Below are 15,770 nucleotides of genomic sequence, written 5' to 3'. Positions count from 1 at the left end.
TTAGAAAGTTGATAGAATAATAAGTTTTGCATTAGCATGAATTTTCTGAAGGATGTGGAGTTTTACTCTCCAAAATTTTATTTTAATGACAATGTTATTATTTAATGACTTCAATCCTCAACTATTTGCCAGAAAATAACAGATTTTAGGAGGAACACACCAAAAATATGAGGCAAAAATCTGGACATTCTGTGAAAATCAGTACAGTTGAGAGGTATGGAAGAGAGAGTAGGTTGGATGATGTGGGTATGGTGAATCAGGAAGTGCAATAGATTAGCAAGGAGGAATAGAGGATAGCTATGAATAGGATTAAGAATGGAAAGGCTGTTGGTCCAGATGACATACCTGTGGAAGCAAGGAAGTGTTAAGGAGAAATGGCAGTGTTTTTTTTTAACCAGATTGTTTAATGTAATCTTGAAAAGTGAGAGGATGCATGAGGGGTGGAGAAAAAATGTTTCATTACTGATTATAAGAATAAGGGTGATGTGCAGAGCTGTAGTAACCACAGAGGGATAACATTGATTGGTCACAGCATGAAGTTATGGGAAAGAGTAGTGGAAGCTAGGTTAAGAATGGAGGTGAGGATTAGTGATCAGCAGTATGGTTTCATGCTAGGAAAGAGCAGTACAGATGTGATGTTTGCTCTGAGAGTGTTTATGGAGAGGTATGGAGAAGGTCAGAAGGAGTTGTGTTGTGTCTTTTTGGACTTAGAGAAAGCATATGACAGGGTGCTTGGAGAGGAGTTGTGGTATTATATGAGGAAGTGAAGAGTGGTGTCAGAATCTGTAAGAGTGCTACAGGATATGTACAAGGGTAGTGTGATAGTGGTGAGTTCTGCAGTGGGAGTGAGTGCTGGGTTTATGATGGAAGTGGGATTACATAAGGGTTCAGCTCTGAGCCCTTTCTTATTTACAGTGGTGATGGACAGGTTGACAGACAAGATCAGACAGGAGACCCCGTAGACTGTGATGTTTGCAGATGACATTATGATCTGCAGTGAGAGTAGGGAACAGGTTGAGGAGACCCTGGAGAGGTAGAGATATGCTCTAGAGAGGGGAGGAATGATGGTCAGAAGGACTAAGACATAATATATGTGTGTGAATGGGAGGGAGGATAGAGGAATGGTGAGGATGTAGGGGGTAGAGTTTGCAAAGATGGATGAGTTTAAATACTTGGGATCAACAGTTCAGAGTAATGACGCTTGTGGGGGAGAGGTAAATAGGAGAGTACAGGCAGGATTGGGAGGGTGGGAAAGAGTGTCAGGAGTGATTTGTGACAGATGGGTACCATTAAGAGTGAGGGGGAAGGGCTACAAGATGACCCTCTGGTTGGCATAATGATTAAGGCATTTGCCTTATAAACCAAAGGTGAAGGGTTTGATTCTTACGTGGGGTAATTGGCTAGGCTTAAAATGGTCCAAAAAGGCAGTTAGCCTAGTACTAATCTATGAACTAATCTATGAACTATAGTGAGGCCAACTATGTTATATCGATTGGAGACAGTGGCATTAGCAAAAAGGCAGGAGTCAGAGCTGGACATGGCAGAGTTAAAGATGTTAACATTTGCAATGGGTGTGACAAGGATGGAGAGGGTTAGGGATACGTATTTTAGAGGGTCTGCCCAGATTGGATGGTTTGGAGGACAAGCCAGAGAGTAGTGTGATTATGTTGGTTTGGACATGTGCTGAGGAGGGATGCTGAGTACATTGGAAAAAGGATGGTAAGGACAAAGCTGCGAGGTAAGAGGAAAAGAAGGCCTAAGATAAGGTGTATGGATGTGATGATAGAAGACATGCAGGTGGTTGGTATGGCAGAGAAAGATGCAGAGGACAGGAGAAAATGGAGACAGATGATCTGCTGCAGCAACCCCTAATGGGAAAAGCCAAAAGAAAGGGAAGGAGATGTTGTAATGTCAGTCTTCACAGGTTGCCAATGATTTGCCAGACATAACACAACTCTATGAGTACATGACTACAAATATGAGGCACACATATCATCAGTGTGCATAACACTGGACAGTTGAATAGTATGAGCTCAGTATATCACATGCAGTTCAACACACACACATCTGCAACAGTATTTCACTATGTAAATACCATGTATAGGTCTCTCACATTTCTGTGACAGACATGTATATCATAGTTGTATTCACAATTAACATATGAATATCTGCAACATCCCTGTAGTTGGCCTAGCAGTTCACAGTCAGTATTGTTCAACACACACTCCAGTAGTAGTCATATGTCAGCCATCCTTTCCTGGGGTGACTCAGGGGCCTGAGCTGTGATCTATGTCACTGCAGGCAGACCCAGTTGCTAGAGCCATAGGTTCTGGTCAGCAATATATCAGTATAGCAAGTCTTGTCGAGACATATTTGTTGAACTTCCTATTTCACATTATTATATACCCCTTCTGCATTCTATTACACGCTTACTTGTCTGACATATCATTTTTTTCCAAGTATGGTTGGTTTTATTCCACTATGTGTAGCTTGGTTTCTTGGTCTGTTTCTCTCTCTCTCTCTCTCTCTCTCTCTCCCAGATGTAGGTTATACATCTGTTTTGCATAACAGCAGCTTGCATTTTGTAGGTAATGCTCATGAGCAGCTGATGTTCTGTGCACCAACTGTTATCCCCACTTGCTAATTGCATGCAGAACAGCTGTGGTGTTATTCCTATAGCCAATGGTATGGAAACACACTCCTATAATTGAGTACTTTGTGTGGGCATTGGCCCTTTTCCTTGCCTGTGAGGAGAACTTCATGGATGTGTGTGAACGACAGCATTAGAGAGGGTACTTGGAAATAACTCTTACAATGAAAACTGTAGAGACGACCCAACAAAATGGGGGAGAATGTGCCAGACATAAGGACATAATGTAAGTATTGCTGTTATACAGTTGAATTAATGCTAGTTTAACAGGGTTTGTGTGGACATGGCCTTTCTGCATGATTTTAAGTCTGACTGTTTTATGTGGTTGACATAACTCTCAACTGTAGGACTATCCACAGAATGGCCAGATTTTGGACTCTCATGTTTGGTGTGTTCCTCAGACATATTTTGTCTTTGGAAAATCAGTAGCATACTCTGGGGATTGCAGTCAGTAAATGGTATCATCCATTTGTGTTTCTGACTTCATATCCCTCAGAAAAGATGTTACAACAAACCGTGTTAAACCAGCAACTGTCTCAGTTTATAACAGCAATATTTCACATATGCCCCTGCTTTTGGGTCTCTGTCCCTCAAATATGTCAGGCTTTGTCCAGATGTCATGCAGTAAGAGGGTGATAGGTAGTGTATATCATTATTTAGTGCCTCCATTCCTGATACCATCCCAGACTGCCAGACATTTTATGTATAAGAGGCCTTATATATGATGACAAAGCCTGGACATTCTCTGGGACTCTGAACAGTTGAGAGGTCTGTGTATTTCTGGCAATGGTTGACAGACTGTCAGGATTGTGTAGCAGTGTAGTGTGTCAATGTTATTTGGCCTGTGTAGGGAGGGGGGTAGATGTATGTGCTATGGCTCCTTTTTTATCTGCCTGTGCATGCTGCTCCAGTTTCTGGTGGTCTATCAGCTGTATATGTTTGTACCATGGTCAGGCATCATACTTCACTGTGACTTGGGCCAGTATATGTAGGGGGTAGTATGTGAGTGGCAAACATGTTGAGATGTTTTTGTTCACACAGTCCTTATACTGTATTGTTCCTTTGGCTTACTGTTTTGTCACTGTGATTGTGGTGGAATTGGTTGTGGGTTTGCACTTTCACACTAGTGTCTGTTTTTCAGTGCTGTTACATCCCTGTAGTGCCTGATATATTTACCAATACATGTGCAATTCCCCATAGCGGATTTTGGTTAGTGTTGTGTCAGTCTGACTGTAGTTTGGACAGTGCTTGGTGACATGCTTAGCAGCTGAGTGTTGCTTCCCTGATGTGATGTTATGTCAGATATTTGTAGGATGTACTGTTGCCTGGCTCCCATAGGTGCTGTGTATTTTTGACCCATTGGTGGGATTATGTGAAGATTTTAGTCACTACCTAGAGGTGAGGATAATCCTCTGCTTATTGACTTATCTTATACACAAAATGTTGGAACTGAGACTGATAGTATGTCTAATCAAATTAGACATATGCGTGAACAAATAAGAAATCTTGAAAATGATTTATACCATCTTAAACGCCTAGAAAGCCAGCGCTTCCATATGGAAGCTTGTTGTACTTTAAAAGTCATACTGCGTGGCTTAAGAATCTTTGTCATGCCAACTTATGGTGAGCAGCATCCACAGCTACTTGCTAAGTGTCAAAAGATTAATTTAGACACAAGTTTTTCATATATGAGTCTGATTATCGATTATTTTCTACCAATTGAAAGAGATTTAGTGACAAAAGTACAACAGATGTAAGAAGATATATATTCCAGCTATCCCATAGATCAAATAGATGTAAAAATCTGTGAGATTATTGACCAGGTGCAACCTATGAGAAGAAACTGTTGTTGCAAAAGAAAAAGAAATTACAACGTGACACCAATGACTTTAAAAACAATCATGTATTTACTTGGCCGAGGGAGTGAAATGAAATAGTATCAGGCACACAAACACTTTCTAACACCAATAATACAGAAACTGTGAATAATATGAGTCTATTTAAGTCCTATACTGAAAGTAGCATTAATGATAGACGTGCATCAAATAACATCGTGCAGACGTCATCCGTTCCAAATCAAATGTTGAGTACCATTAGCAATACGCCAACAACACCAACAGATTCAGGTTCTACCTACATCACACCCAATGAGGACATTGGAAATGCACTGAACAGTGCAACAGAACCTGTGGTACAAAGCAGAATTACTGACTCGTCATCTACTCAAGTTTTTTCGAGTCTACCGTTACCCTTTCGACAACAACGGAAAAAATCAATAGAGGGTACGGACAACCGTCAAATGAACAAGCACAGACATTTGGGGCATGTAACATGTACACAGGCTCAAACATTGTCAACAATGTGGAAGAAGAACTGAAAAGTTTGGTATGGAACATTTCAAAAAGGGAGCTATCTGATGCAGAGATACAGGTACTTAACAAAGGCTTATGATTTATTCCCACCCAGCAGGCGGATATATCTGTGACTTTAACTGATTTGAGACTTTATGCACGGACTGTTATGCTTAAGTCGATACATGCAGATTCTAATGTTAATGAGACAGTTGTGAATTTTAACTTTAAAAAAACTAGTGTTTATCTGCCTCCGCAACATCCGGTCCTGGATACTTTTGTTAAAATGTGTGAAAATGATATTTATCTGTTGCTAAATGATTCTAAGCATGGGAAGGGGTATGTAAATATGTCTAAAATAGATCGAGAAGCACTTAATAATCTACAGAGAGACTCAAGTATTGCTATTTGACCAGCAGACAAGGGGGGGATTAATGGTCATCATGGATAAGAAATATTATTAAACAGCATTAATGACATGTTAAAGGACAATTCTACTTATAAATCTGTTGATGTTGACGTTATACAGAAGATTAGTTATGAGGTTACTAATTGTCTGAAGGATTGTTTTGACAATCAACTGATTAATAAAAATCTATTTGGATATTTTGTAGTAGAACACCCAAGAATACCAGTTTTGAATGGTCTACCGAAGGTGCATAAGGATCCTATGTGTCCCCCCTTCAGACCCATCGTAGATGGGAGTGGTTGGCTTACTGAACCACTATCCATCTGTTTAGAGAAGCAGTTGAAACCAGTTTTATCAACATGTAAATCGGTATTAATAGATAGCAAACACTTTTTACAAGACCTATATAGTTTTGTTGAAAAGAGGACAGATAGGAACTTGGGCATGTCTGTCACTTTGGATGTAGCCTCTCTTTTTACCTGTATCCCGAATGATGAAGGAATACAGATGGTACAACAACTTATTACTAATACAGGCATATATGATGTTGGGCACATGGACTTTGTATGCCTTATGCTGGAAATGGTATTGGAATACAATATGTTTACATTTGACAACACCTACTATATACAAACTTCAGGTGTAGCAATGGGCACTCCATGTGCAAATACTTATGCAAATCTAGTAATGGCAGCATGGGGGGAGAACACCATGTACAAATTTGACCAGTATAAACAATTTGTTCCTTTTTATCGACGGTTTGTCGATGACCTTTTCTTTTTAAGGACAGGAGACCTGTTGGAGTTGTACCAATACACTGACATTTTGAATGCCAGTACTAGGTTCTTGAGATTTTCTTGTAATCACTCTGAAAGTTGTATTGAATTTTTGGATGTGATGATAGTTAAAGATAAGGATAAAAATATTGTCACAAAACTGCATAGAAAAGAATGTTATCGACCTACTTATGTATGTTGTGGCAGTATGCATCCTGGACACGTATTTCGTAATGTCCTGAAAGGACAGAATTTGAGAGCCAGTCATTTACATAATGACAAACAGGATTTTGAAAAATGTTTAGACACTATGAGATCTGATTTTATATCGAGAGGTTATATGAAACAAGAGATAGTGCAAACTCAGCAGACTGTCAGACACTGTAGACAAACTGTAGGAAAACCATACTTTTCCTCTAACAGCAATACTAGAATTCAGGATACACATAAAACGCACTCCCCTTTTTTTAGCTTAACTTTCTCAAGTGATGAACAGCGAATTAGGGATATTATATTGAAACATTGGCCCATTCTTAGCACAGATACTGGAATTGGCTCTATTGTAGATAGTAGACCCAGGTTTGGGTATAGGAATAAAAGTAACCTAAGACAAAAGCTATGTCATGTTAGACATCAGGTCTCTATAAATGAAGGAATGTTAGATGGGCGAACTAAGAAATGTAATAGCTGTGCCTATTGTATATTTATAGATGAGTCAACTTTTTATAAACATCCAATACATGGTAAAATATTTAGACAACTTCCCTTAGCTGACTGCAATACAAAGAACTTGATTTATCTTGCACATTGCATACTATGCCAGTGTTTTTATGTTGGCAAAACTAACAGGTGATTAAAGGAAAGAATACGTGATCACCTCTATTGTTTACATAGAGGTATGAATTATAGTACCATAGCAAAACATGTTAATACTTTTGGTGATAAACATGGTTTTAAATTTTTGGTATTGGAAGTTATACAGGAGAGTGTTAGACAGGGAGATTTGGTGCATAGGACTTATCAGGCAGAGTTAAAATGGATCTTTAGACTTGGAGCGGAACATGCTCCTGGTCTCAGTGAGCATATATCAATTCAGCCCACATTAAGAGCCAGACCTCTTAAGAAAAAAAAATAAATAAAAAAAGAATGTATTTTTATTATATTTTTATTTTCATTTATGTTTCATTTTGGTTTTATGTTTAAGAAGTATTTTTAATATGTCTCTCCTATATACATGTTAATATAACCTTCTTATAAATATTTTTATATATACACATGTTAGTGTAACTTTAACTTTATAGCCAGGTCTTAATATTTAATTAATTAGTTACTGACTAGTTAGTAATTAGTGATACAGTTTGTCACATGGTTAAATGATTAACTATATCAACAGGGTTGTGATTTTAGTTTAATGAAGATTTGATAAAGCTATATGCGAAAGCGCTTGTCTTGGTTTGTTTTTCAGTAAAGCAGTATATTGGAATTACGTTTGGATTTTGCATTTGCTGTGGACCACTGTTGGCATTTTTTTGGTGATTTTACTGTCTTGGTCTCACCAGTGGATTGCTTCCTTGGGTATCGTTTTTCAATTTTGTTAATAATTTTTATATCCCTGGTAATTCACTGTGATGCCCTGCGGATTTCTAACAGTAGATGATGACATACATTTCAGTTTCAAAGCTCACATCCTTGAGAACATATATGCTGAAACAAACCCTGTCACTCTGGCAACATTCAAGTTTTATAAGAGCAATATTTAAAATGTATATATCCCTAGTTTTGGCCCATTATCCCCCCATTTAGACAGCCTCTGGCCAGATTACTTGCACTAAGAGGTTGAGACATATGGTTCTGAGGTATGACTCCGCTACATGTTATGAGCATATATATATATCCAATGTTAAGCACTACATTAAGTAAATAACAAACATAGTACAACCAAAGATTATGCACTACAGTACTCTCCCTAAATATCTTTATCATTAATAACATACAGTAACCCCATTTGGCACTATTGCAGATCTCACAATCCAGCACTCACTCAAAATGCCATTTACTTAAACCATATACCACAAAAGGCATTTACCTTTATGTGCATTTTCGCAAAATGAAATTATCTGTAAATATGCACTTTCACCTTCTAATATAATTCAAGTTTTATACAGTAGTTTGTTTTTTTACATCTACATTTGTCATCAATATATAAGTGTAATGGCACTGGGCTAAGCCTAAAACTGGTCATGTCTGATCAGAACCCTGCTCCAGGAAATCAACTAAAATAACTAAATAAATAAAATAACCACTTGAAAATATGCCTCCACAAGATAGCTGTGCTACTGTTGTGAGCACGAATGTGTATGGATGAGTACGAATGCGTATGGATGAGTACAAATGAGTATGGATGAGCATGGATGAGTATGAATGAGTATGAATCTGAAGTTTAAAGAGTTTGAGATTATGCCCAAAGCTTTCTGTACTCCAGAACTAAAATATAACTTTAAAAACAAAGAATTAATCAACAAGTATGATGCAGGAAATACAGTCTGAGTAGTTTAATATCTGGTTGAACCAATTCTTACTTAAGTAAGCTATGCCACCAGCTTTGGCTCGGGGGTTGTGGGGTGTTGGGGTGGTAGAAGACACAGAACTCATAGAAAGAGCAGATGTAGACAGTGTTTAAGAGATGAATGAGGTATAAAAGAACACACACTACAATGATAAATGAATTAATGGTTAAACTCTAGAAATATCTGTAACCTGTTAACTCCTATTTAGAAATGGTATACAGCTACCTCAATGGTATTAACTCTCATTATCAATATTCCATCCCAGGTATCACAGATGCAATGCTCAGTAAGCTTTTTAAGTGGACACAACAAACAGATTAGGAAAAGCTCCAGGTCCAGATAGCTAAATTAATGATCTAAATGTTCTCCGAACAAGATGAACTGTTGCCACATATGACTAAATTACTTCATAATTTTTACATAAATGGAAAGATACTCTCATTAATTCTATCAGTCACTGTTGTCTTACCAAAACTCACTAAGCCTTCATTTATATCAGTTTCAGGTCCATCTTTCTGATATTTACTAATACAAAATGTTGTGCTAAAGTACAAAAAAAAAAAGAACTAAAATCTATAATGCTAATTATTTGGGATCAGAGAGAGTACTGGACATGTGAGAACCCTAATAGTCTAACCTCAAGTAGGTTTACTCAAATTTCCCATATCTAATGATAGCCATACAGTCTGAAAAAAGTATTTGACACTGTAAAATTACAATTTTTATGGAAAAATAATGGAGAAGCGCTGCATCCCCCCCAAATTTTTAAACCATGTACCTTACTGTTACTATTTTGTATGGAATAAAAATGTGATTTTCCCAACCAAATTTGATAGAAAAGAAATCTCAACAAAGTCCATTCTTTCTCCCACTGTTGTTTCCAGTTTTTACCAAAAAAATGCATCTAAATCAAATACAAGGGTACAAGCATAAGGATATGGAATACTAGTTCCTCTATGCCTCAGGCAGGACATGGTGGTAAAAGCTGCCTTCAATACCATCTGTAATTCATCATAAAATGGATACATAGTCAAGGTTTTCATGAGATAGACATGTGTAAGGACTTTATTTCAGCAATATTTTTCTAATCTTCATATTTAAAAAATGAGAGGAGAAAGAAAGAAGATAAAAGGCAGAAAGAAATAGAAAATGTGTGTGTGTGTGTGTGTGTGTGTGTGTGTGTGTGTGTGTGTGTGTGTGTGTGTGTGTATTTGAATGTCACAAGTGTAATAGTTTTCATAAGCTGCACTAATATTTTCACAGTAACACAATGCACATAATCTAGGTCAGAAAATGAAAGCTTGTATATCAATATTTTGTGCTCTTGTCCCAACCAAAATAATTGCCTTTTTCTACAGTATATATGCTAAATACATCATTAAAGATTGAGCACATGGGTTCTAGTACTTACACTAGAACCCTTCAAATGGACAGCATTTATATTTTTGAAGATTGGTCATATAGTGATTCATAACTGTTAAAATGTTGTTATTTCAAAATTAATTTTTGCATAGTGGCTTAGAAAGTGTAAATCTGACTCCATCACTGTCTACTCATTCAGCAGGGGAAAAAAATTAACTTTGTTTTATTGCTAATGTCTTAAACTGAATCCAGCACCAGTAAACCAATCCTGATACTCAGTTCTAAAAGTAAAGAATAAATAAAACTGTAATTATTTTTCCACAGATCAGTTATTTTGCATCAACTCCTCTTCTGAATGACAGGCATCTGTATCCATCATTTTACCGAACCATCCCAAGCGACGAGTTCCAGGCCCAAGGCCTTGCCCAGATGGTGAATTACTTTGGCTGGACATGGGTGGGATTACTAGCACAAGATGATGAGTATGGAAAAGAGGGGACCCGGATTATTAAAGCAGAGATTATCAAGGCTGGAGGCTGTATTGCTTTTGATGAAACTGTTCCTTTACTTTACTCTGAAAAAAAGACCAAGCTCCTTGTTGATATGATTGAAAAATCATCATCAAGAGCCATTGTGTTTTTCTGTTTTGATTCCCATATGTTACCAGTAATAGAGGAGATTTTTAGAAAAAACATAACTCAAAAAATTTGGATTGCCAGTGAGTCTTGGTCAAGTTCCTCAATCCTTTCTCAGCAGAAGTACATGCAGCTTCTTAGCGGAACAATAGGATTTGCAGTCCGAAGATGTCACATTCCTGGACTTGGGAAGTTTCTCCTTAGAAATAGCCCATTAATGTATCGAGAGGACATATTTGTTAAAATATTCTGGGAAGAAGCCTTTGGTTGTGTGTGGTCAAGGTCTGACACCAGTCAAACCACTGACACATCAGATACTACAGCAAAACTCTGCACTGGGAGAGAAAGGTTAGAAACACTTATCAATGCCTACACAGACATATCTGATCTACGAATCACCTGCAATGTCTACAATGCTGTGTATGCTGTGGTTTATGCCCTGAATGAAATGTGTGTTTGCAATCCTGGCGAAGGGCCATTTTATAATGGGACATGTACAAATATCCATGGTTACAAGTCATGGCAGGTATGGAATAAATATATGACAACTTCAAAATATTTCACTACATTGTTAAACAAACATGTCAAAATGTTTTGATAAATTGTTAAACGTTTCCACATTTTTTCAAAATTTCAGTTTGCAGGCATCTTATCATGAAAATGCTGTAGGAAAATACAAAATATTTATTTATGCTACATGTTGTTGCTGATAATTTTATCAGTGCTCTTGAGTTCAGCATTCACTCTCAATTACTAAACTATCTCTTAACTAATAATTTTCTATCTTACATTCAGCATAGTTTCTGATCAAGTTATAGCATTGCTACTGCCCTGATGTCCTTCACTAACACCATTAATAAGCATAGAAATGATGGCAAACTTGTATCCTCTATCTTTCTCGACCTTTCTAAAGCTTTTGATACTGTCTGTCACAACAAACTCATAACAGCTCTTTCAGAGCTTAAACTTAGCTACTCCACAATTGCTTGGTTCCAGGATTATCTGGCCAGATGACAGCAAGCCATCAAATGGCAACAAAATTCACCTCTTCAGACAGTAACTTTGGGGGTTCCATAGGAATTTATCCTGGGTCCTCTCCTAATCACCCTATTTGCTAGCAATCTTCATATTTCTACCCTCCAAGCATCCCTTGTCCAGTACATGGATGACTCATCTGTAATATTCACTGCTCCCACACTCCAATAACATCCACTTATAACCCAGCAATCTTTCTCTACAGTAGAATCTTGGCTGGGTAAGGCACAGCTCATTTTTAACCCCAGTAAGACTAAAAGCTCATGCTTTTTCTACCCACAAAAGCCACTGACCCTTCCATCCATCAGTATCTCATCAACAGATAAAACAACTATCTTTCCAGTATCCCATACCAAACTTCTCGGTGTAATCATAGATGGCAATATGAAGTTCAACATTCACATAGCCAGTCAGTAAAGAAAGTACACAAATAACTCGGTATGCTATGTAGACACAAACCATTTCTAACAAATAACACAAACGCCACCAATGCTAGCACTGACCTTGTCTCTACCCTCCTCTGCACATCCTCCATTTTCAAAACCTAAAGAAATCATATTTAAATAAACTTGACACTTGCTACAATAAAACTGCGAAGTGTGCCACAGATTCTACTTATAATCTCAGCATTGCCTAGTACTAAAACAACCCTCTTGGTAAGAATTCCCAAATGTCCTAGTCTGCAACCAACTGACGATCAACAAGACAAAACTCTTGCCCTTCTTAATCTCTTCTATCCCTACTCCATTGATCGTGTCCTGCATTCCCCTAACAAATCATTGCTAAGATATCTAAAGCCAACAACACAGCTGGAGAGGCCCTCTACTCTAACTACATAGCAAAACTCTGGAATTTTCAGTTCTCTGCCCCTGGACATAAAATCTACCCACAACATTACTACATTCAAAAAGATCTTTAAAACACATTTAACTAATACATGGACATGCTCCTAAGTTCCTGTACTAATCTTAGTTAAGAAATAATTATCATTAACTACTAGCCATTCTGTGAATTTTAATATATAACTTCTGAACTCCCATACTTTTACTTAGTTTTTCAACCCCACCAAAATCTGGCTACAGTATTCTTAAGACAAATGTATTGCATAACTATGCATACTGTAAAACTGTTGCACAGTCAAGATGTAAAAATGTGAACTGTCTGTTCTATAACTTAGTACACATATAGTAATCATTTGTCAAGCTATAAAAAAGTTGTACTGTCTGTCCTATATCTTTGCTCAACTATAATAATTTTATCTTTCTGCATGTATATATCTACTATCCTTGCTATACCAATTAATTGTAGAGCTTTTCTCCCAGATCCTCCACTGAAAAAGGACAGCTTGCCCAGTCATATTTTCCTGGTAAACAAATGTAAAATAAATAAATAACATCTTGCAATGTTTTAATGTTATATTTATTTATTTTTAATAAAGTCTGCCAAAACTGTACACTCCAGTGCTGCCGAGAAGGCCTAGCCTTCCATGAGTAGATGTGGAAAGGACAGATGCAGCACCTGAATGTTGTGGATGGCTATAAAAGGATATTACTACAGGTATGTCACAGGGTGACCAATGAAATTGCCAGATGTAGGTTGGACACATGAGGTAGACCACCAACCCACAGGAGTCTCACAGAGATGGATGAATTCCTGGTATCTCTGTTTGGGGAAAATTATAGAAAACTCATACCAGGCAATGTCCTGGATGTGGCAGCCAAGTTGTTGAAAACCACATTTGTCTATAGAGGTGCATCTTTAGCAGTTGCATTTGCCAGCACTGTAGGACACTGTCACCTTGATGAGAGTGCTATACTTATATTACAACTTCCACATAGCTATCAACTAGGTACATCAATGATGCAATAGTGGCAATAGTGGCAGCCTATACTATAAGGTTCATATGTTCCCATATACTACTTACACAACTGGAATGCAGCATTGTGGTTGGACTGTCAACTGTGGTCTGCGATTGTCACAAGTATATTATTGGTCTGCAGTTATAGGTTCCACTTTTGGAGAGTGCAGTGCAACAGCTCAGGTCATGCCTGAGATAATTTGGTCATTCATGACTGATGATGTTGGCAGATGACCATCACTTACATGACTCCAGGACATTTCCTGACCTGGATGTCACCCTTTGCATCAATCAGCGGATGTGGAGTTACGTGATCCAGACAGGGACAGCTGATACACCATGTCAGAGATACTGAGTGTGCTTCATGATATGTGTGAGGAAGTACCTCACAACCTGCAGTGGATTCAGACTGACATGACATTTAGACACCTGGACCAGACATGCTTGGTATGGTGCAGTGGTGGCTTACATGACAAACATGGCTGCATCCTTGAGACTACTGGCCAAAGCCTTCTATGGTCAGGCAAGAAAGTGGTACTTACACAACTGTTACATTTCTAGAGAGACAGTGTCTCTGTCTCCAATGTCCATCGCTATTTCTGCCACTAGACAAGCACAGTCCCACAGCTGTGGATAACATTCTCCCAACTCCTCTGAGGGTACACTCCACTCTGAGTCCCACAGTGCCATGCATTCCCTGTCCCAATGTGCTGTATAGAATGCAATACCATGGAGAGGCCAGCTCTATGGTTGTAAACACTAATTTCTCCCTTCCCGCATGGGAGATACAGGTTCCTATATATGCAAGTACCTATTTATTCCTTATACCTCCTTACTGTCCCTTTTTCACCTACTTTTTTACCTCCATCAAATTCTCTTATTTGCTTTCTCTCTAAATATACCATAATCCTTCATATTGCAAGTCCTGTTTGTATTAGACTAACTTACCTTTAATTCCTCTACAAACTGTCTAAAATTTCTATAAATATTAAATGATTGGTTAAGAATTGATACAAGTTATATGACAATGCTTATATTACCACTAATTTGTTATGTTTATTTAATCTACAGATGTTTTTGTTTTATTTTTATAGAGTGTAAAATTATTATTCTTAAAATGTTTTGTAATAATTTGGAGCTTTTCTTTATGCGCCTCCACTGAAATAGGCTTCTACCCTGTTGGACATTCCCGGTAATCAAATGTCAATAAATAAATAAATATGTTTCAAAAGTGCTACACCATCTATTACATGGGGTGTCAGTCATCCTCATATTGCAGAGCCATGAAGAATACCCAGCCAGTGTTTACCTCCTGAAAGCTTCACCTCCATCCCTAGAGGATGTATTCCCTGAATCCCCAAATTCCTAGCCATGTGCATGGCTATCACATCCTTCACACTTAGCACTTTCACTTATGTTTGTACTGTTGCCCCCTGTGCCCATACCACCTGTGCAAATGATGAACACTGTGTCCTGCCCACTTCCAAGACCTTTGTGGGTATAGCAACTTCTGATGCACACTTTTATGACTTATGCACTGTACTGCATAACCTGAGTGTGTAATTGTATGTGACAATTTTATTCTCTGTGTCTCTGTCATGGCCCATAGCTGTAGACCAGATGCAGCCTCTTTGCCAGTACAACAAAGTGTCACACATTCATCTGCCTCACATGGAATATTGCTGCAACTGACTGCTCAACATTTGCCTCCTGTTCTGCTGCTGCCGCTGGTCTGTCTGCCAGTCCAGTTGTGTCCCTGTGCTGTAATGTCTTATGCAGCATCATGAATATGTTGCAGCAGCTCTCCAGAGCATACTTCCAGACAGAGGTGTAACTAGCTATTTTTGCAACAGTACAGTGCCCTGTTCTGCTGTCCCCCCCCCCCCAAAAAAAGCTCCTCTCTTCAGACTTGAGTATCAAAAAGAGCTACGTTATCCTTTTAAGTTGCAGAAAACTGCTTGCGACATTTGTGGCAAGCACTAGTAAGAGATTATGCCTCATACAGAGAGCTAAAGTGCTTAATTTCTGACCACAAATGCAGTCCTGACATTAATTTATAAATGCTGGTATGCACTGAATCCAGGCTGGAATCAGCTGACCACATCACCTAACACTTTGCCCCACCTT

General features: G+C 38.1%; 1 protein-coding gene across 1 annotated transcript in view; it reads left to right on the top strand.

Moving 5' to 3' along the window:
• The window catches only part of LOC122806094 (extracellular calcium-sensing receptor-like), a 630,825-nt gene that overhangs the window by 235,496 nt on the left and 379,559 nt on the right, over positions 1-15,770 (top strand). Inside the window, exon 2 of the mRNA XM_044076331.1 lies at positions 10,440-11,276. Coding sequence (XP_043932266.1) covers positions 10,440-11,276 — 837 coding nt within the window. The remainder of the gene's footprint in view (positions 1-10,439; positions 11,277-15,770) is intronic.

This window comes from Protopterus annectens, chromosome 7.part0 (genome assembly GCF_019279795.1).
Source record: "Protopterus annectens isolate FY-2018-M chromosome 7.part0, PAN1.0, whole genome shotgun sequence".
Taxonomy (NCBI): domain Eukaryota; kingdom Metazoa; phylum Chordata; order Ceratodontiformes; family Protopteridae; genus Protopterus; species Protopterus annectens.
The sequence above is the reverse complement of the archived record's forward strand: the minus strand, read 5'-3'. Positions and strand labels throughout refer to the sequence as shown.